The following is a 21,878-nucleotide window of genomic DNA, read 5'->3' as shown; positions in this document are numbered from 1 at the left end:
ACAGACATCATTTGCATTTCACATGTTTCAGCTGAAGCCTCTTCACAATCAAGCCATGTCGGCGCTTGTCGGAGGGCGCACCAAAGGGCGGCATCTGAGAGGAGGCACCTGGGGTGGCAGCAGGCCCTACAGGGCTGTAGGGTGTGGGAGGAAAAGAAGACTTGGGATTACGGCTAATAGCATCATGGAGGGATCAGTGCAACCTATCTCATTACGCCGAGGCACAATGAGCACAGCGCACTCAAAGCAGTTTATAATTATGGCTTTCCAGGCCACAAACAAACCTTGCTTATTACCCTTCTTCTCGACACTTTAGCTGTAGGAAATCAACCGCTAATTGCGATATTTCCCTAATACTCAATGCACATGGGTGTCACAGGCTGTTTGCGTCTCGTCCCGCTGACGCTTAATAAAGTTTTTATCTGTCAAGCCGAAGAGTGGGAGACGAGCCAAGGTCACTGCTGCGCTCTACAGCTCGCTGAAGAAGGGGGGGGGGGGGGTGCTCAGCGTTGTTTACATAATTATATAAATAATATCCTATTTTTTCCAGCAAAAAAGGGAAACAAATAAATATTTAAATTTTGAGGCTGATTATGGAGCTCAAGGACGTTCAAGGATGTTTCTTCTCTAATCATCGTGTGCAATTATGTACGTTCTTAATATATTCTCATTGCATTCATGCACATTTTTCCTCGCCCACTGTTTTCTATAACAATCATATTAAATGTGCATTTCATTAAATTAAAATTTTATAAAAAGATCACAGTTGGCGGGGGAGGTGGGGCTGGTCCAAGCCACAATTGTACACACATCAAAACGTGCTGAAATTTAACTAGATGCACTAAAATGTTATCTTTACGAAAAACGAAACAAGGAAAGAGCAGGCGTAAGAGAGAAATAACACCACAACATAACACAGGATGACACATCAGGTCCTAATTAATTGATTTGTGTTCTCAAACGGAGTATTTTATTATGTGCATTACTGCTGCTTTGATAGTAATTATCATGACTCCTGCAGTTCCCATAACCCTCGGCAAAAGCAGAGACTTCTCACCCTCCCTTATCAAAAGCTGTCAAAGCAAAGCGCCCCATTAGTCTCCAAATGTAATAAATTGGTTGCATGAAACACACTCATAGCACATCTTTTCTGAGGGAAAAGGGGGAGAGAGCTGTTGCAGGAGGATGTGAAAGGGAGAGAAAAATGGAAATAATAAGTCTAATATCCTCAGATGGGGCCCCTGTCAGAAAGGAGTGAGTAGATGTTGACAGTTGTGTTGCGCGGCGTGGCAGGGGCTCGTCAGTGAGCCATTTATTTGCGCTGATGGACTGATAGTAGCAGACTGCTGCTGATAATAAGGAGTTCTCCCACACTGTCTTCTGTGCATCTGAGTGCTAACAAACTCACTGCGGATCAACGGATTTGTCAATGTTAACTTTGTGCTGGGAGACCAAAGACGGCTGGGCAAGATGTTCACTTCGACAAAATACTGTTTTCATTTTTTTAAAGGATTGGTAAAAATAAAAAAGAAACAAAACAAAACAACTCACTTGACAGTCTGATGCAACTACTAGAAAGCATAAACATGAATCTAAATATTTGTATTAAATGAAAACTGTGTACTTTTTTCCATAGAAGATAAAAAAATAAGAATTTTGTTTTAGAATCTAAGAAAAGTTGAAAAAGCTAAACAATAATTTATTTTTTTCTTCAAGAAATCAGTTCTGAAAGATCCGTTCACTCAAATCGACTCATTGACTGATTGAACTGCTATGCTTTTTGGGTTAAAGTCATCATGAAACAGAAGGAGCAACACATCTTTTCTTCCTTATTATCCAAGTGAAACATATTCTTGGAAAATAAATAAATAAATAAAATAAGTGGGGACTTGGTTCTGTCTGTTGGTTGTTGAATTGATGGGAGACATGAATACAAGCTTGCAGTTGGTTGTTAAAAAGGGGTGGGTGATTAAGCTAAGAAAATGACTGGAGAAGTCCTGCTGCTACTGTATAAATTTTAGTTTGATTTTTTTACGCAAAGTTATTGTATGGCTTCAGAAGACTTGAGATATAGTCATATGGACAACTATGGTGCTAAAATATACTTTTTGAAGCTTGAAAACTTTAGATGAAACTTAATGGAAAAGGGCGACAAGTAAATTGTTCAAAATATCTACTTTTGAATCCCACAGAAGTAACACTTTCATACATGGGATGACATAAATGTGAGCAAATGATAACAAAATTAAAAATTTGGGGTGAACGGCCCCTTTAAATTGCTACTAAGAAATACTAGTTTGTATGCATTGCGGGAAATTAATATTTGCTACTGTGCACCATGAGACAATAACCAAGCAACACAATGTCAAAGCAGCAAAATGTATTGAGTAAGTAATTTGCTGTCCAATGTAGTTTTTTTTATTCTCCTCCATTTCACTCGCCCTTTTGTTTCCATGGGAGTGTTTGTTTTCACGTGTAACAGGTTCAGTGCTGTAAAGAAATACTCTTAATCCTTTCCCTCAAGCCATAGCTTGAACACTATTGCTATCTATAGTGTCTCACAGCTCTGCGAATAACTAGAAACAAATCCTAAGGAAAAACCTAGGAAACAATTTTATCATTGGGTCCGATCCTGATTAACCCACCACGAGTTCACTGAAGGGGCACAGGGTTGTCTCTTTGCATTTCAAAGCAAAACGAAATCTAGGATCAGGTACCTGAATTTCTGCTGAAATACAGAATTTATACATCAACAAAATGCTAGAGCTCAGAATTAATGGAGCTACGTGATTGCCGTCCATCTGCAGGGTTAAGGGTCCAGGTTTAATCCTCTGCTTTAGCTATAGGATGCACCATATGGCTCAATGAGATCCATGTCCCCAGCTCCTAATCTGTCGCTGCCCTCTGTCTGACTTCGTGACAATGGATGGTGGTCAACAGGATGTAAACTGTGTTGTTAAGAAGCTTGGGTTTAACAGGAAAGACAGGTTTAAACAAAAGTGTGGTCACCAACTGAGTTTGCTATTCATCTAATTATGGTGCTATCTGTTTACAGTTCATTTTGAAATGAACTCATCTACTATTGCCTGACATGCTTGAAAGTGCTTAAAGAAACAAATGTTTAATGAGCAATAGAAACGAAACTACGGTTCACAAATGGCATACTCATGACGATACAAAAACAGAATCAAAGCGAGAGAAAGAAAAGATTTACTATTAAGCTAAGTCACATTCTAGTATAGCACTTACTCTCATCCAGAATCTAGAAAACAGTAGTTAACAGTAGGACGGCGAATGCTGGCCTCTAATATGTGGTAATACCCAGAAGGCCTCATGGTCAAGTCTGGGATGATAATGTGATTATAAAACAGTTGAGGTTGCAGAACTACGGTCCATTTTTCATTGAACCCAGCTGAACTCTTGTCAGTTTGCACCAGCTCATCCCACACTTTAAGTCATGATGAATAAAACCTAGATGGAATGTGAGGATAGGAAACAGACTTCTCACTGTTTATTACAGAGAAATCATGAATCATGATTATGAATCAGTCCGGATGATCTAATATGTGTTGAAAGTGAATTTATGAGATCACAATCACAGCTTGAACTACAAAGAATAATATCTGCAGCTCAATATATTCTATTAGACTGAATGCATGCAACTTTAAGACTATAATTTCACAAGTCAAATGAATAGCACAAATGCAAAGCTGTCAAAACGTTTAATTAAGAACCAGAAGTGCCGGATCATTTTTGCAAATAGCACCATTAATGTTATAATTAGAGATTTAGGTCTATGCTTTTAATAGTCCAAACAAGTCTTGCTTTACAGTTCTTACATACAGTATAACGTTTAGCTACAAATTAAGCCTTTCAAAGTGTTGCAAATCAAGCCTTTTACAGTATTGCAAATCATTTTTAGATGTAAAAATGTGTAAGTTAGATGACAAAGGCAATACTGCACTACAAATTATGGGAGATATAAGCGCTGTACATTTTGTGAAAATATGAGAAATAGTTAGAAAACGAACATGTCCAGCCTGACCCATAAGGATCAGCAACTAGTTCCCATTTTGTAAAATGTATAATTGCATAAATAAACACCCAAGAGCAGGCTTGTTGTAAATGAAAAGGCTGGGAATGTTAAAGGACAGCAAAAGCTTTTTACCTCCGACAGCTAAGGCTTCAATCACAATGGCCTGGATAAAATGAGTCTACCCTATAGACTCATTATGACAGTACACTATGCCACACACACAATGAAACAAAATGTGTCTTCCATTCTTCCACAGGGACACACGCACAGCATATTGATTTCTGCCCTGAAAGGGAAGTGAACACGCCATTCACAGCTTACAGTCGAAGAGCTTTTCTGCTCTATATTCTAAACGTAAACAACAAAGGCATATGCTGATTCAAATCTCTGATAAATTAATCTTTAACATAAAAGATCACAGATATTGACTGGTCGGAAGAGGCTGGTCAATGCTAACTGACTCTGATCTGGTGGGTGCTGACCTCATAACAGTGAAAAACATAGAGAGCTGATGATTGGGATCAAAGAAACCTGCTGTGGGATTTCATAGAATCTATCAAACTCTGACATGAACTGAATTCAAACAAGCAGAGACTATCAAAGCCAGGTGGATGACATTTTGCTAATCAAGTACTTAAACTAAGACTTAAGTTCAACATAGACAGATATGCTTGTTTATCCAACAAGCAGTGTTAAAGAAGACAGATGCACCAACCTCTTTAATTGTTGCCTTTCCAACTCAAGCACATCTCCTTTCTAACTACAGCTGAATCTACAATATGGCCTAGTGTGCAAAATCATGTGACTTCATTAATAAAAATGTAGCATGAAGGAGCAGTTCTGTTAGGCTCAGGATACATTGTCTTCAGCAGTTCCCAACCTCAGGAGGTTTGGTTCACTTTTGGCCACTAAGTTATCGCACAAATCTAATGTTACATGATGACCCCAGGACGTGTTGATTGTGTGGATGAGGTGTTTTCAGCCTTTCACCACATTTGAAACTTGGGAATTGTTACTTCAATTTTCTGCCCAATAAACACACATTGTTTTAAACTGGACCAATGAGCTATGCAACATGGAAAGGACAATAATAATGTGAAAAAGGACTCTGTATTACATTATATTACTATCATATAACTGTAAACCATATAAAAACAACAACAATAATGCTTCTTTCAACTACTAAGAAGGAGGAGGTAATTTTATATAAAAATAAAACTACACTAATTAATTTTTCATGTGAGCTGGGTTGTATGAATCGGTTGAGAAGAAAGCGGGTCAAGAGAGAATTGAACTGGACTGAATTAAATAGAGAAAGAGAGAGAGAGACTTTTAATTCCAGGTACAATGTGAGCCGCTGTTTTTAGCCTTGACATCTAGAGTGAACAGTGTCATATAACAATTCAAAATTCAACCACAAAATTAGTTTTGACCAAATCGTGCATGTATATTTCATACAACAACTCCAGATCTTTCCTAATGAATGTGATCCCATCAGAGGGCGTAGGAAAGAGACAGACAGGCAAACAGTGAGCGTGGGATGAGATGACATAGTACTCCTTATACAGCACAATGTTCCTGCATGGTGCTCTTTAATCGGAGAGCTCATTACATAAAGCCAAGAGCCAAGTGGGTCAGGCCCTGCCACTCATCCCGAGAAGCACACGGATCAAAGATGTTTAGGCTCCATCTCGTTTTTAAAGAGGAATAGAAAATGAAGGCCGTGTCTTCTGATCCCTGACAAGGGAGAGCAGCAGTGAGAAATGATAGCCGACTGCACAAAAATGCCATCAAACTTTCATTCCACCTTCTCCAAAAAGATCACGATATTCGGAAAAAGGAAACACAGAGAATCACTGCACTGTGATCCAGTGTCAATATATATTGATAACAATTTGATACTTGGTACCCATGGGTTCTCTGGTAAAAAAAAAATAATAATAATAAAAATAAGGTGAAAGACAACAGCTCTCCATATTTGTCTACATACAAACAGAAATAGCATATTGATTTAAATGGAATATATACATTCACTTTGTATATATAAGATCTTACAATGAAAGTGAATTTGTACTGTAAATGTTAAAATAACCAGCGTTTTTAGTATTTAGAAAATAGTATTTTCTGTGTTGTTATATTCAATTTTACAACTTTGTTGAAATGAAAATAAATAGATTTAATCTCAAATAGCTGTAACAAAATAATTTATGTAATTGCTTATAAAAAATTGTGCATATTTAACCAAAATATAGTCAATTGAAAAAAAAAAAGTTTATGACAATTTTTGGGTTGCCCCCAAAAATATTCAAATATTTGTCACTTATCACTTTTAAAAGACACAAAATGTGCTAAACAATAATAATAAAAAAAGGTCACAAAGTTCAAGTTCATCCTGGGAGCGGGGACCAGCACCATCATCCACTTGAAAGGAGGGTGGAAAAGTACAACTAAGTGAAGATCTGTCTTTCACAATGGAAGATCAAACAAGTGGATTTTGCTGCATCAGGGGTACATGGTCACAGGCATTCAATGACAGTGAGACACTGGGCCCTTTGGAGCACTGAATAAAGCAAGTCTATAGACTGAATGCAACATGCGCCAGTGCCTCTCCATTGAGCAAAATACATGGACCAGTGACATTGTATACGTTAGCAATATGCACCAGTGAACTTACACAAATGGGCCAGATGCCTGCATGCCAACAGATTCAGTCTAACACATCTTTATTAGAACGTTTTAGGAGAACAATTCATAGAATGTAAAAATATGACTTTTTTCCCCTTCTTGTAATACATGCAGCTACATCTTATTAAAATTGCTTTACTTTGTTTCAGGGTCTTGCTCAGTTGAAACAAAGCTGATTTGAAAAGAACTCTGCTTCCAACCATGAAAAGGTGAAAAAGACAAAAAGACATAATGAGACAAAAAAAAAAAGAAGAAGAAGAAAAAAAAAAGATGTGAATAAATCAACTGACAAATATCTAGTCCTACATCAAAGGAGGCTTATTTTTTTAACAAAGTTATTCTCTGCTCTTGTGATCCTCTCATTGTAAATGCAATTAGGGTTAATTACCCACCTGTGTTGGGATTCTTGTAATGGTGCAGAACAGATAATTACAGTTCAGGTATGCATTAACTAACTTTTGTTAACAATTAATCACTGTTTACACACTGGACACTGTTCTCCTTGTAATTAATGATCAGTTCTAGCAATGAGTAATCTCATTTTAACCCAGGTAAAGCGAAAGAGAACCTGTGTTTCTAACACTGGCATATAATGGGAACGGCATGAAGCAAAGCTGCGAGTGATCAGGGGTTTCAGAGATATAACTACCACATACTCGAGGAGCTAAGGTGTCACAGCACGTGTTAGATCTGAGTGTGATGTTAATGTGTGATATTCTTCAAGGCTCATTAATGAAGGAATGAGGTTTACTTTTTTTCGAATAAGGAGCACACAACTTTAAACAACAAATTATTTTAGACACTGAAAAGAATATAAGAAAAAAAATATGATCTCACATTTGTATCTAAATGTATCAGCCATTACATTATAATTGATCTTACTTAAATGTGCATCTCTATGGTTATTAAACACAGATATATGAATAAGCATATTGTTATATATACTGTAATTGCAATAATACATATAAATTGTAAATTAAACCATCTACACATGCAACTATACAAGCCAACTGTTCATTGCTCTTTTTAATTAAATGTAATATTCTTCTAAACCTAATCTCATGCAAAGCAAAATGAGCATTTATTCCACGTTTGATCCTCAGCCAATACGTTTATAATGTTTATATAATCTTTTTACTACAAGAATTTGTCAGGTCAGTGTTCACTGAACTTGAACTTGCACGCAGCATGAGAAAATAATTCTTTGCATATCCTTACATATCCACTCTCTTGGTATTGTGCACTTGTGAATGGAGGTGAATAAAACACAAAAGTCTGGCGTGACCGCCCCTTTAAACTAATATCATGTTGCACCCCGGCTTTAAAATATGAGATACACATCACAGGTCTGAGATTCAGCCCATCAGGGCCAGACGGCTCGATCACACTCACACACACACTCACACACACACACACACACACAGAGACTGTAGCCTGACATTGGCATTGTTTCTGTTTGTAATCCATCCAAATGCTTGTCTAGGCTTCCTCTACTGTTCAGTTCAGTTGTGCTGGCAATTGGCTTCAACACCTAGAGCGTCTGACTGTGGGTCAGTGTGGGCATAAGGCTCAACTCCCCTCACCCAATGCTGGCGGACCAGGGGGCTTTTCAGGAGATTTGTTCCAGTTTATCTGCATATTTCAACTGGCTTTAGTGTGTTGCTAACTGATAAAATGCTGCCAGTCTCCCTGAGCTCTGCCAATGCTGAGGCTCACTGACCTTCCACTGAAGACTGCTTTTGAATGAGGGGGAAAAGGGGAAAAAAAGGAAAAAAAAATAAAGGGAAAAATCTAGGCGGGTGGAAGGAGGCTCCAAGTTTTATCACATTAGGAACAAAAAAACAGAGATGTCAGAAGACCTTCCCTTTCCAAACACACATGTGCATAATATCCACATACAAAATACCAGCATGGTAAGTCGGTACCAGCATGGCTTCATAGATGATTAAGTGTAACTGACAAGCTGCTCTGTCTTGCCATCACACACCCGCACAAGTAAAACCAGCATAGCTATCATGAAAACATAGCCACACACCGTGTAAAAAAGACTGTGTGTGTGGGAATGACACAAAAAACCCTCAAATCAGCTTAACTGTGAGGACCAGCCAGTGGTGTTCATAGATAAACATCTTAAACATGCTAATTATTTTCTTAATAAAATTTTTTGATTTAATGAGGATTAATTAAAATCAAATATTTTGTGTATTAATAGAAAATAATGGTTAATCAAATATACTGACAATATTCAAATGGCAGTCAATGTAATAATGCTGATGTCTTTGGTTTGCTATTAAAGTCTAATAAGTAATAATAATATATAAATCATAAAAATGTACTGACCAAAATGTGAGAATCAAATCACTAACTCATCTAGCAATGCAGTTTGAAAAGTAAACCATCAAACCCCAATTAATTGGTCAAAGAGATAAATCTTTGACAAAATATTTGCATTCTTTGTGATGATTTTACATTGCACCACTCATAACCATAACTGAGAATAACTGCAGTGATCTGGGGAAGAGTAGTAACTGTAGGGACACTCAAAACAAGATCCGTAAAAGATTGCATGACACTCTATAAAAGTAGGAGATGGGTACAAATTTAAAATAAGAACCAATGTCATGCACAAACACAAAAGCCCACATAGTTCAATGCTGGTTCACTTGGATAATACCCAACCTCACCCCAAATCCAGATTACAGTCAAATCAGGGAAGTATTGTACTCTCTACAAAAGCACGAGTGAAAATATCAAATAACATTTTATAACAGGTGAACCTTATCATCTCCCTGCTCTGGATTATAGATTATAGATGTAATCTGGAATAGAGGACATGCCTCTAAATACTAAAATCAACCAAGGCAAGAAGGACAAACCAAACTATTTAAAAACACTGATGCATGATTAAAATATTCACATTTTAATAAAAAAGCAAGAACTAGGATTTCAAAGGTTGTGGCCTTTACAGTATAATTCAATCACTTCATAATGAGCGCCATCTACCAGATCAGATATCACATTCCTTATATTTATCATTTGTGGGTCAGTAGATACCTACAACAATGTGGCATGCAACTAACTCAAGTAAACTGTTATAAGGAAGCATTGCATATTTATGCAGACCAATTAATTTCGACTAGTTTTAAAGAGCCAGTAAGATGAAAATTCTAAGCTTCCTATCACTGTTTATAAGTCTTGTACATTAGGTTTAAATCCATCCAAGGTTAAAAAACATTGCCATTTTGTCAAAATATAATTTTAAAATTACCTCAATTCTCAGAGATCCCCAAACGGTTCGTGCGAAGCTGTTCAAAAGATTCAGTTTCCTTAAACCCCACCTTTCGGTAGCATACTGTGTTCTGATTGGTCAACTAACATAGTCAGGTTTGACTGGTTGTTCCGCACACACCTCCATTGTAAACTATGCGTTAGCATCTGTTTGGGGTGAATTATGTCTTATTCCTCTCATCGCGAAGCAAACAGTACAATAAAAAACTTGAACAGTCTCGCTGCTTTTTCTTCTGTGTGGGTGTATTCGAGCCGCGCGCTTCAGTTTGAATCTGAATAACGTATTCAGCTCGGGGGCGTGGTCACATTAGATATAACGTAGGGAGACATGAAAAACAGACATCGCGTTGTTTTCATATGGATTACTTTATCACAGAATATCTGTTTTCGGCAGCACTTGTTTAGTTTTAAAGTAGACATGTCAAGCTTTCTATAGATATCTCTCTCGTGTCTCTTCGTTGAGTATTCACGGAGTTACCCTTCATTTTAATGACGTGTTTGTACATGCTTCTCGCCCGACGGTGGAAATGCAGTACTATTTTGGCCTCTGTGCTACAGGTCTGAGGCTATTAGCCCTGCCCGGCCCATTTAAAGCACTGCCTCGCACTGGCCTGACAGTGGAAAATCGGCTATTAGCATGTTGAAGTCCATTAATTAGGATCTAAGCAAAACTCTGTAGATAAAGGCTCTCTCTAAACAGGATTGGACACCTTTGTCCTACAAACAGACTTGGTTACCAGTGAGTAAAGGGTAAAAGATGCAAAATATGGATTGGTGTGTAGATATGGTTGCTTACCTGCTGAAACACGAGGGCAATCATTAAGCATGGGGTCCACCAGAGTATCCAGGGGCTCAGGACTTGACACCCAGTTACAGCAGTGCTGAGAGAAGAAAAAAAGGGGGAAGGAGACAGGAGTAAGCAAATAGGTACCTTAAAGACATGTCACATTGACATTTTTGACAGTTTTTGTTGGGCAGGAACATTGGTGGCTCTCCTAGGAGTGTTTTCTTGGCTTAGTGACCTTGCCAAAGCTCCCAATGGCATAATCCGAGCCCCTGAGACACCATCTCACCAACTCAACTCAACACTGAGTGTTTGTCTTCAGCTAAAACTGGTTTAATTAGGCATGTTTGGTTGAGAAAATCATCATACCCTCAAGCTAATAATGTACTGAATGTTTTCACTAAGTGCATACTGGCAGAACGTTTATTATGGAAACAATTGTACTGTTTAGATGGGGTACAGAGTTGAAAAAGTTACAAAGGCATGCATGGAAAAGCGGGGTCTGGAGATAAGATAAAACATGCTGAATAGAAGACAGAGAAATTCAAGTGAGATTAGCGTATTGCAGCTGGCGTCCTTGTGAAGCGCAGCTTATCTAGGGTTGTTTACTTTCACAGACATAGCACTGTCAGCCATTACCACTTCCGAGGGGACTGCGACCCACCCGTCCACACAAACACAGAAAGAATTGGACAGAAAGACAGACAGATACCCACAAACACAATGCTTTCTAACCCTCAACCAAGTCCCAAGACAACCTCCCCTGACAGAGCAGAGAGGGACGATTCCACCACCCCAGACACCCCACAAAAGACACTCGCATACATAAGCACACACATGACAGAGCCCCAGGTCACATCACACCTCAGCCTGTCAACCTCCTTCACCTCTGAGCTCGGTGTCACCCCAGGGGTCACCAAACTCCCACCCAAAAGGGACCCTGTATGTGTGTGTGTTTGGCCAACAGGGAAGGGGTATATATTGGGAAGCACAGGAATTTTATTTTTAATTCCATAAATATTTCTGGCTATTTCTGGCTATTGCTTTGGTTAACTCATAATAATGTATATAATGATAAATCAATTCAAGGAACAACAGCATTCTGAAGTCTGGGGCTGTAGTGGCAGCAACAATTATGTTAGCGATCTAGAGTTCAGATAAGACATCCAGTGGATGACAGAAGTGTAAACATTAACAATAATGCAAATAGTCTCAACAGGAAACTGAGATGCACAAATAAAGACACTCTTTAATACAGCAAAAAGCAACAAGGCTTGTTAACAAAAAATGTTTATAAGATATATATATTTTTGTAAAAAATACAAAAGCCTTTATTATCACCTTTTGATGCATATTTGCGTAATAAAAATGTGAATTAATTAGTCTTAACTTATTATTATTAATAATAAAGAAAATTACTGGCTGCAAGGGAAAAATGTAAGATTCAATATTGTTTGCTGTTGTTTTTGTTATATATATATACACACACGCACACACACACATATACTATATATATATATATATATATATATATATATATATACACATTTATTTATTGTTGTTGCATGTATGTATACATGTAATTTATATATATATATATATATATATATATATATATATATATATATATATATATATATATATATATACACACACACACACACACACACACACACACATATACATATATATATATATATATATATATACACACATACATGCAACAACAATAAAAATTAACAATATCAAAAACAATTATTTTCAAGCTCAATTATTACTGCAATACATAGACATCCCTCTCCTTACATGCTGCATGGCACTGAAAGTCAGAAAAAAGCCCTGTGCCATGGCCTTGGAGTTCTCCTCTCATTTCTCTTGTCTTTATTCTCCTCTCTTAATCCTGTCAATCGCCTGCGTGCCTGGGTTGGGGGAGAAGACAACTGCCATTGGAATGAACAGGCATGCATTGTGTATTTTTAGAATTCCTGCTGCCCTAGTTGTGCACCATGGAGCCAGGCCAGTGAGAGGAGCGCTCCCTGACTGCTGCATCAAGTGTCTTATTGTACAATCTTAATTCATGCCGTCTGGAGAAAGATGTCAGCTGGGCTGGAAGCAAGGGCAGGAATTTCAAAGACCGGAGTCCCAGCCAGAGTGAGTGGCAAAGAGGCGGGGGGTGGGAAGAGGCTTCAACAGATTTGTCAGAGCTGGCTGATGCACCAGGATGAGTTTTAGATGAAACAGAAGGCCAAGGCCACTATATAAGAGGATGACATAGCTTTAAAAGAACAGATAAAAAAACAAGAATGGTGGAAGGATTTTTTGGGATAGAGAAGCTGGGTTGAGCTTTTGGAAGTGTTCCAATCTTTTTGTTAAATTTGATGGCTTGTGGTTGCCGTTATTAGCATAAAATGACAATTTAATCCATATACATCCTCATAATATGGCACTTTAGTTAATAAAGCATTTAAGTGCCCTATAACACAATTAAAAACCAAGAATTAATTAGACAAATTGGAAATAAACAAATACATATGACGGTCTGGAAACCTTGGCTGCTTTGAGTGGCCAAGGACTGCCCAAGAGCCCATATGATTGACAGGTAAAACAACCAATCATCTTTCATTTTGTGCCGACTTATGTCAAGGGGTGTGGAACCGTCCTCACAATAACATACTGATGTGTACAACTCTTACTTTAAAAGAGACATATTTTAAAGAGACTATGCCATGAACTTTACATACTTTTGAAAATCCAGTGTTTAGCTGATCCTGATAAGCGCTCATTGTCACAGTTGTAAACATGACAGATTTCTCCTTCCATGAGGGTTTTTTTGCGTAACAGTATCTTTGTTTCCAAGTGAAACATATGACACACACGTCTCCCGAAAATTCAGCAAATTTCAACCAATTAGATGATGACTTCAAAACTCCTGAAGTGTTTCCAGTTTATCAAATAAATCAGATGTTCAGCCAAAGGTCTGTGGGCGTGACTTCTGAGGCTGAGACTACAATCATAAATACACTGATTTATGATGCAAATAGTTTTACTGTTTACTGCACTGTTATTGTTTTAGTTATTTACCAAATCTTAAATATCCCACATGCACAAACAATTGCTTACATCTGTACTGTAAAATAAGGTAGATAAAGAGAAAAGAATCAAGAACAGAATTAGGAATGGGTCAGGATCCAGTGGATCTAGATTTTTGGTTTAGTTTAAAAGGATAGTTTGTTTAAAAACAAAATTCTGTTGTCATTTATTCACCTTCATATCATTCCAAACCTGTATGACTTTTTTTCTTCTGTGGAACAATGTAGACGTTACTTTGAAAATTGTAATTATCTTTTATATTAATGCTGTTGTCTTGGACACCACTGACATTCAGTGTATGGTCTAAAAATTATTCAAAATATTGATGATGACAGGATTTTCATTTCAGAGTGAACTAATTCTTTCAATATTTTAGCCAACATGCTGTAAAAGCAATGAATTCAGTGATTTTAGTTTTTCCTACTTCTTGAATTTTAGTATGCAGCCAATATGTCCAGAAAACACAACGACTAGTCCATCCTAGAAAAATATATAGCTATACCTTGCGTTTAAAAATAATGTCACATTCACATTCACATCTGAACTAAATAAAATGATCTATCAGAGTTTTTGAATGCTCTGTGACAGAAGTGTTCAGTACAGCCGTTGTGCAAACCATTTACGCAACACTTTCAAATCCCATCCCAGCTGAAGCCACACAAAATGAAAAACGACAAACGGACACAAATGAGTGATAATTGTCCACGTTGAGGCCAATCAGCATTAATCAGGCCCATATGGTTGTGGTATTCCCGGCTCTTCAGGGCTGGGAGATGGGGTGCTGGAGCATGGTGGGACTCTAAGCAGTTTCCTAATGGCCCAGTTAGAGAAGGTAAACGGAAGACAGGTGTTGGATCCCACTGAGAGTGCTCTCTCCTACCTGCACTTATTAAGCATCTCTGCGTCTGGACTCCTATCTTTTAACTGCCCTTTAACGTGCCGCATTCTGCTCAATCAGTCCCGGTTGCAATGTGGTGCATCACACCTCTGCAACTGTATTGTACAAGACAGACGAGTGTCTTGAGCAACAAGCTGCTATGTGCCCAAATTGCTCAGAAGTACACTAAAAAGAGGTAATCTGAAATACCTCATTAGGGCTATATATTCACCAAAGCAATATATGTAGGATACATAATATGTGAAAAGATCTAAGCTATTATTTTTTCTGAGACATAATCACTTTACAAAGCAAAGATATCTGGGATATACTGTAGTTTTAGAAGGCTGTAAACAGACATCAGACACAAAGCATAAGAACAGCAACAGATGTAAAACCATCTTGAAATAATAGTTTACCTATTATAAAAAAAAAAAAACACACCCTAAATTATGTCTTGAAAAAAAAAAAAAAATAAATAAAAAATCCACTAGTATCACAAGGCCACTCAATTTATGTGGATTAAATTTGCAGTGCCTTAATGATCTTTTCAGATTTTCTAAGCTTTGTTTCACTGGACTTTAAATGGAGGGACAGAAACCTCTTCAGGTTTGATTAGAAAAATCTCTTTATTTGTGTTTTAAATAAGTCTTATGGGTTTGGAATAACATAGAGTGAGTAAATGATGACAGAATTTTCATTTGTGGGCAAAATAACCCTTCAACATCACAAAACAACACCGCAAAAAAAAAAAAATCCTATACCAGTAACTGCATAATTGATTTATTCTGCAGTGCATGCTGGTAACTCACAAACCCTTACAATTTCAGCAATACTGAGTAATTTCAAAGTCTTTGTTCAGAAAACTGTTTGACTAATTAAGACAACATTTGGCCAACTAAATTCTGATCCAATACAGGTTTTTATCTAGCTTCCAATTATTCACATTTCTAAAGACTTGTGATTCAAAAAGGTGCTGTAAAATGCAATATATGCAGTTGCGTTTTTTTTTTTTTTTTTTTTCTGCTGTTTTGCCGCTGTGTAAGGTCTACTTTTCTCTCAACTCGTACATACAAGTATGATGTGTTTATATTTTCCACTTTTTGTGTCATTTATCTTTCCATGACTGCAGCATTCCAGTCATTGCAGATATTCTCATGGACAACGGATATTTCTCCACTCTATTTCTCTCTTCTCTCTCTGTGTCCTAGGAGATTTTCTCTCACCATTTCTTCCCCTTCAGTATATAGCACTGCTTCCCGAGGGAATCTCATCCTCCTTCAGGTTGCTCTGTTTATGTCTGTCTTCCCCGTGTCTTCCCTTCCCCCCCTCTCTCTCCCTCATATGCCCTTAGTCTGACCCATTATCGCCACATCACCTGTCCTACTGCGCTCTCGTCCTGAAAATCCCTCCAATTCTCAGCTCTCATCTCTCAGGAGGAGAAGAGGAATTACCACCCCCTGCACGAAAGAGCTCACGATTGTGCAAGGAACGGAGCATCACCTCCGACAAACCCCTACAGAGAAGCCTGCCTGGCCAGAAACAGTGATCTCAAACCTGAATAATGTCCAAATCGTGATTGCTATGGACGTTACTATGGAAGGGGATGGGGCCCTGACCCTGATTAAAGACAGGTCTACGGTGGAGACACAGGCAGTGGGAAATCTGAACGTCTTTACACAACTCTGGTCCCAATTCCTGCAGGAGTAAAAAGGATTAGGGGGTTAACAGGTGACACGAAAGGACTGAAAGTGACTTTAACATTCCTGAAGTGAGAGTCCACCCTCTGGCTTCAATTATTGGGATGAATTAGATCTGAAAATCAATTAAATAAAATGCTCGACCTCATCTGTGTTTATCAGGCCCCCTGACAAATTAATATTTTGGTGTCCTCAATGTATGGCAGCACTTGCAAGTGAGTGAGAATGTACAAAGCCTTATTGTCTGCCATTTACAATTGTCTGTGCAAGCAAGTCACTTTAATTGGATAGTTCACCCCCAAAAAATGTAAAATACTATTATCATTTTCTAATCTTCATGTCGGTTCAAACATCTATGATTTTCTTCTGTAGAACACAAAATAAGACATTTTGCAATTGTTATATATATATATATATATATATATATATATATATATATATATATATATATATATGTATATTCAGAGATGTATAGTAACGAAGTAGAACTACTTCACTACTGTACTTAAGTACTAAAAGGCGGTATCTGTACTTTACTAGAGTATTATTTTTTTCTCCTACTTCCACTTTTACTTCGGTACATATTTTCGCTGGGTTTAATACTTTTACTCCGATATTTTTTTATGTGCTGCATCGTTACTCGTTACAATTATAATAATGTTACGAATCATTCCATTACAAACCACTGCCAGAACTGTAGATGAGAGGTTTGATGACGCTGGCACATCATTGAGCGAATCAAGCGAGACTGCGCGTGCTGACTGAACTGCTGTGAAGAGAGAGATGAACACCGAGCCGAGCCAGATAATGACTCGTTCACGAGTCAAGAACCGGTTGCATAGGTTTTCGGATGACCAGTAACGTTAGTTCTTTCTGACAGTTCGATTCAATAAACCAGTTGAAGAAAACAGTTCACCGATTCTTTTGCGCTCGATGCAATGGCGTCATTGGCGTTGACTGCACATGGGCTCATAACATTAACACAGAATTAGTTCAGAATCAATCACCAAAAGAATCAGTTCGGTTCAGACGCTCTGTGTTTCGGTTTGCTTCACGCTAAATCACACATGCGCAGTATCATCAGCTCCTCGGTTCACGAATCGGACGCGTCTGACAGAAACGGTTCTTGACTCGTGAACGAGTCATTATCTGGCTCGGCTCGGTGTTCATCTTCAGTTCTCTCTTCACTTCAGTTCAGTCAGTGTACTGTTTGAGTCAATGAATTACTCCGTGATATTGGTTTGTTTTAACTCAGAGGGAGTGTCAGAAACATTAAACAAGTTAACAGCTTAATTAATCTGTGGATTAATGCGCATTGGAGACGCGAACTGTTTAAAACGATTCAGTTCGATTTGGTGGACTGTTTCAAAAAGATCCTGTTACATCAAACGATTAGTTCGCGAACCAGATATCACAAAACTGCTTTGTTTTTATCTGTCTTACAACAGACACGGAAGAGAAGACAATGCTGAATAAAGTCGTAGTTTTTGCTCTTTTTGGACCAAAATGTATTTTCGATGCTTCAAAAAATTCTAAATGACCCTCTGATGTCTTACGTGTTTGAAACAACATGAGGGTAAGTTATTAATGACATCATTTTGCAAATTGGGCTAACTAACCCTAGTAACCATTTTTTGTTTACAAGAAGTTACAGTCAAAGGAATTGTGATTGTCCTTTAGGTTAATCATTTGAAATAGTAAAAACAATATGTTCAAACTTTTGACTACTTTCTTTAAAGGGGGGGGTGAAATGCTAGTTCATGCATACTGAGTTTTTTTACACTGCTAAAGAGTTGGATTCCCATGCTAAACATGGACAAAGTTTCAAAAATTAAGTTGTACGTTTGAAGGAGTATTTTTGTTCCAAAAAAACCTCTTCCGGTTTGTCACAAGTTTCGGAAAGTTTTTTTCGAGTATGGCTCTGCGTGACGTTAGATGGAGCGGAATTTCCTTATATGGGTCCTAAGTGCGCGCTCTTCTACCTAGTAACCGAGTTACTTCTATCAAGTAAACAACATGCGATGTTGTCGTCAAACTGCAGTTTCCACATGTACAGCTTAAAAAAAAAGACGACAAAGTGGAACTTAGTCATTTTCCAAAACCGCTAAGCAAATATATACAGTTTCAGTACATACCACATAGCATACCGCCTTTGCTGATGCTGCTCTTGTTAAATTTCAGCCTCTGGATCTGTGTCACAGCTTCCACATGCTCTCAACTCAAAAGCCTACTGGCGCTCGTGATTCTTTAGCTCCGCCCACACGTCACGCCTCCAGGCGCTCGTGTTTTTCCGGGAAAAATCGGTACAGACTATCTTTCTCTTATAAATATAATAAAAACAAAGACTTTTTGGAGTTATGAAGGATGCAGTACTACTCTATAGGTACTCAAGATTAACAGGATATTGAGTGAAAACGAGCATTTCACCCCCCATTTAATAGCTACATAACACAATACTTCTACTTTTACTTTCAGTACTTGAGTAGTACATTTTAAAATAGACTACTTGCAATACTTTAGTACAAAAAATGTTGAATACTTTAGTACTTCTACTTAAGTGTGGTGCTTAAAGAGCACTTCTACTTCTACTCAAGTCACTTTTTTGATAGAGCACTTGTACTTTTACTCAAGTATGGTTCTCTAGTACTTTATACATCTCTGTGTATATTTCTTGTCCATACAGTCAAGGTCAGCATTGTTTTGGATCCCACTGACTTTTATTGTATAGACAAAAACATTTTTCAGAATATATGTTATTGTGTTCTACAGAAGAAATAAAGTCACACAGCTTTAGAAAGAAATATATTTTTTTATTTCTGGGTGAACTATAAGTCTAAGGCCTGAACACAGAAAGACTGAAATCTCCTTTACAACACATTTCAAGAAAACATTTTGTTGACACTTTAATTAATTACTACTTTTGCTTCACCAAACTCCTTATTTGTTGCTTATTAATAGTTAGAAAGGTAGTTGTTAAGTATTGGGGAGGATTAGGGATATAGAATATGATCATGCAGAATAAGTTTTTTATAAGTACTAATAACCAGCCAATATGATAATAATATGGATGCTAATAAGCAACTACTGTAGTTAATAGTGAGAATTGGTCCCTATACTGAAGTGTTACCAACAGCAGTGTCAGCAATAAAATCTGACAATTGTATCTTAAATTGTGCTTCTTTATCTTAAATCACACCGAACAGCTGTATTTTTCAGGCTCTTTTAACTTAAAGGCAGGACTTCTATTACTACAGCTGTCAAGTCAAGCATTACACATATTCTCACATTTATTATACTGTGAGTGGTCTGTCTCCTCCTTATGCCTCTAGTGAAAGTCACACCACCGGAACGTATAAGAACGAACAAATCGACGACAACACCTTCCTATTTTTGATGGACTTATTATTCAGGGCAAAAAATATCACACATATAAATCCCCCAATATTCCAGTTACACCAAACTGACACTTTTGCACTCATCAGAGAAAGAAAGAAAGAAAGAAAGAAAGAAAGAAAGAAAGAAAGAAAGAAAGAAAGAAAGAAAGAAAAAACACATAACTTGACAGGATCAGAGAGAAGAAAGAGCCCATGATCCGAATAGACCAAAAAAAAAAAAAAGGAATCACAGAGACAAACAAAAGGCAAGCAAACATCTGATGGAGCAAAGCAGATCAGCAAAGACAAAGGAATGAAAGACATTTTTTTCTGGTGGGCTGGGTGGTCCGCTGTTGACGGAGAAAGCGGGTGTGTGTTTGCGCTTGGCATTTGCATGGCTGGCTCCCCTGTAGCCCTGGCTTGGGATCCACTCTCTCATATTTATGTGCATATTGAGTGTTCCCAGGTGTTGTCTCTGGACTCGAGGTCATCGCTGAAAGGGCAGCAACTAAATAAAACTGACATACTAACAGAGCATCTGCCTGCGTTTGGCTTTGATTTCTTATTGACATCTGCCCAAACAGACAAACAAGAGTGTGGGATGAAAAACAAACTATTGGCTTTCTGTGACTCCTGCTTCTGGAGTGTATCTGCCCGCTGAGTGAAATGCCAGGCTGTTTGAGCTGAGCTGTGTGGCCGATATTGATGCTGTGATTGAGAACATCAAGGTTTTGGCACGGATTTGGTTGATGGAAGATTGTACCTCTCTGAGCCAGTCCCGAATGGACTTGTTGGCCTCCTGGTGCCAGACGTTATGGACCGAGTCAGTCATGGCCACCGCACGGACATGATTCTTCACTTCTGCTTCTCGCTGAATCATCTGAGTGGGAGAGAGATACGTTAGCAAACAGCATATGATATCATTGTTTCAATAAACAGCTACAGGATTAGCCAAATCTACAGAGCTTTTCAGTTTTTACTAATGGAAATGCATCTTTTAGAGCATCATGTTCTGTTGGATTCATCATTCAATGACCACAGTAAATATCAAACCACCATCGTGCATTTTCTGAACATGAAAACTGCTTCTGCAAGAGAAAAACACATGAAGAGGTGCTGCTTTTCATCCTTGTATTTTAGATTGTGTGCAATCCAAAGGAGTCAGCCTGTCACGCTAACTATTCCATTCAAGATAAACGGCTAGAGAAAAAGGGCCGGTCTGACAACAATAGGTTAACAATCACTTTACGTGATCCATTTTACAGGAGCTACACCTGGCCTGGTGCTACATCAAAGTGTCCATAGTCATTTTAATACATTCCCCCAGCCCATTTAAATTAGAGGCACTGTATAGAGATGAATGGAATCTATTAAGGCACTAAGGACTAATACATCACACTGCTGATAAGCTTTTCTCAGGAGCATCCTCTTAAAGAAAAGGGGAGGAAGCACATGGCAGCTCACACACGCGCACACACACGCACATACACACACACACACACAGTGACTGAAACATGGCTAAAATGTCTTCCTGTTTCATTGATACCCAGGAGGCCAGCAAAAAAAACTACTAAAAGTGTCAGTAAAGAGAACATTCAGCATTCAGCATATAAATGGGTTAGAAAGCACTAGAAATAAAACAAAACAAAAAGATTGAGACTTTTCTAACAATTCTTGGTACACTGGTATCTGCAAAAGCATTAGGGATTTTTTATTTTTTATTTAACTTTTTTTATTATTATTTTAACTATATATGCTACTGAAACTACTATGAAACACAAAATGTAAAATTAAAAGTAGCTGTACAAGAAGGGCATTTCACTACGTTCTACAGCAAGACAAGTAAATAATATTCCTTTTTCTATTTTTTAAATCTGTGAAGTTAAGCCAATCAAATCTGTTACAGAATACATTTTATATTAATTTATTATTATTATTATTATTATTATTATTATTATTATTATTATCATCATCTCCATCATTAAATGTATTTTCTTTTTTTGGTTTATTAGAGTTTATTGATATAAAAAAACACATAAAAGGT

The 21,878-nt window shown here is 37.7% G+C and overlaps 1 protein-coding gene across 2 annotated transcripts in view; it reads right to left on the bottom strand.

The window, feature by feature from the left end:
- fam172a (family with sequence similarity 172 member A) overlaps positions 1 to 21,878 on the bottom strand; it is a 163,449-nt gene that overhangs the window by 37,306 nt on the left and 104,265 nt on the right. For both annotated transcript variants that reach the window (XM_052555756.1, XM_052555757.1), the window contains exons 9-10: positions 20,598 to 20,714; positions 10,806 to 10,890 (exon numbers count right to left, since the gene is read on the bottom strand). In XM_052555756.1, the coding sequence (XP_052411716.1) occupies positions 10,806 to 10,890; positions 20,598 to 20,714 (202 nt within the window). The remainder of the gene's footprint in view (positions 1 to 10,805; positions 10,891 to 20,597; positions 20,715 to 21,878) is intronic.

Source organism: Carassius gibelio, chromosome B5 (assembly GCF_023724105.1).
Source record: "Carassius gibelio isolate Cgi1373 ecotype wild population from Czech Republic chromosome B5, carGib1.2-hapl.c, whole genome shotgun sequence".
In the NCBI taxonomy this organism is placed as follows: domain Eukaryota; kingdom Metazoa; phylum Chordata; class Actinopteri; order Cypriniformes; family Cyprinidae; genus Carassius; species Carassius gibelio.
Note: the sequence above shows the minus strand (reverse complement) of the source record. Positions and strands in the feature narration are given on the sequence as shown.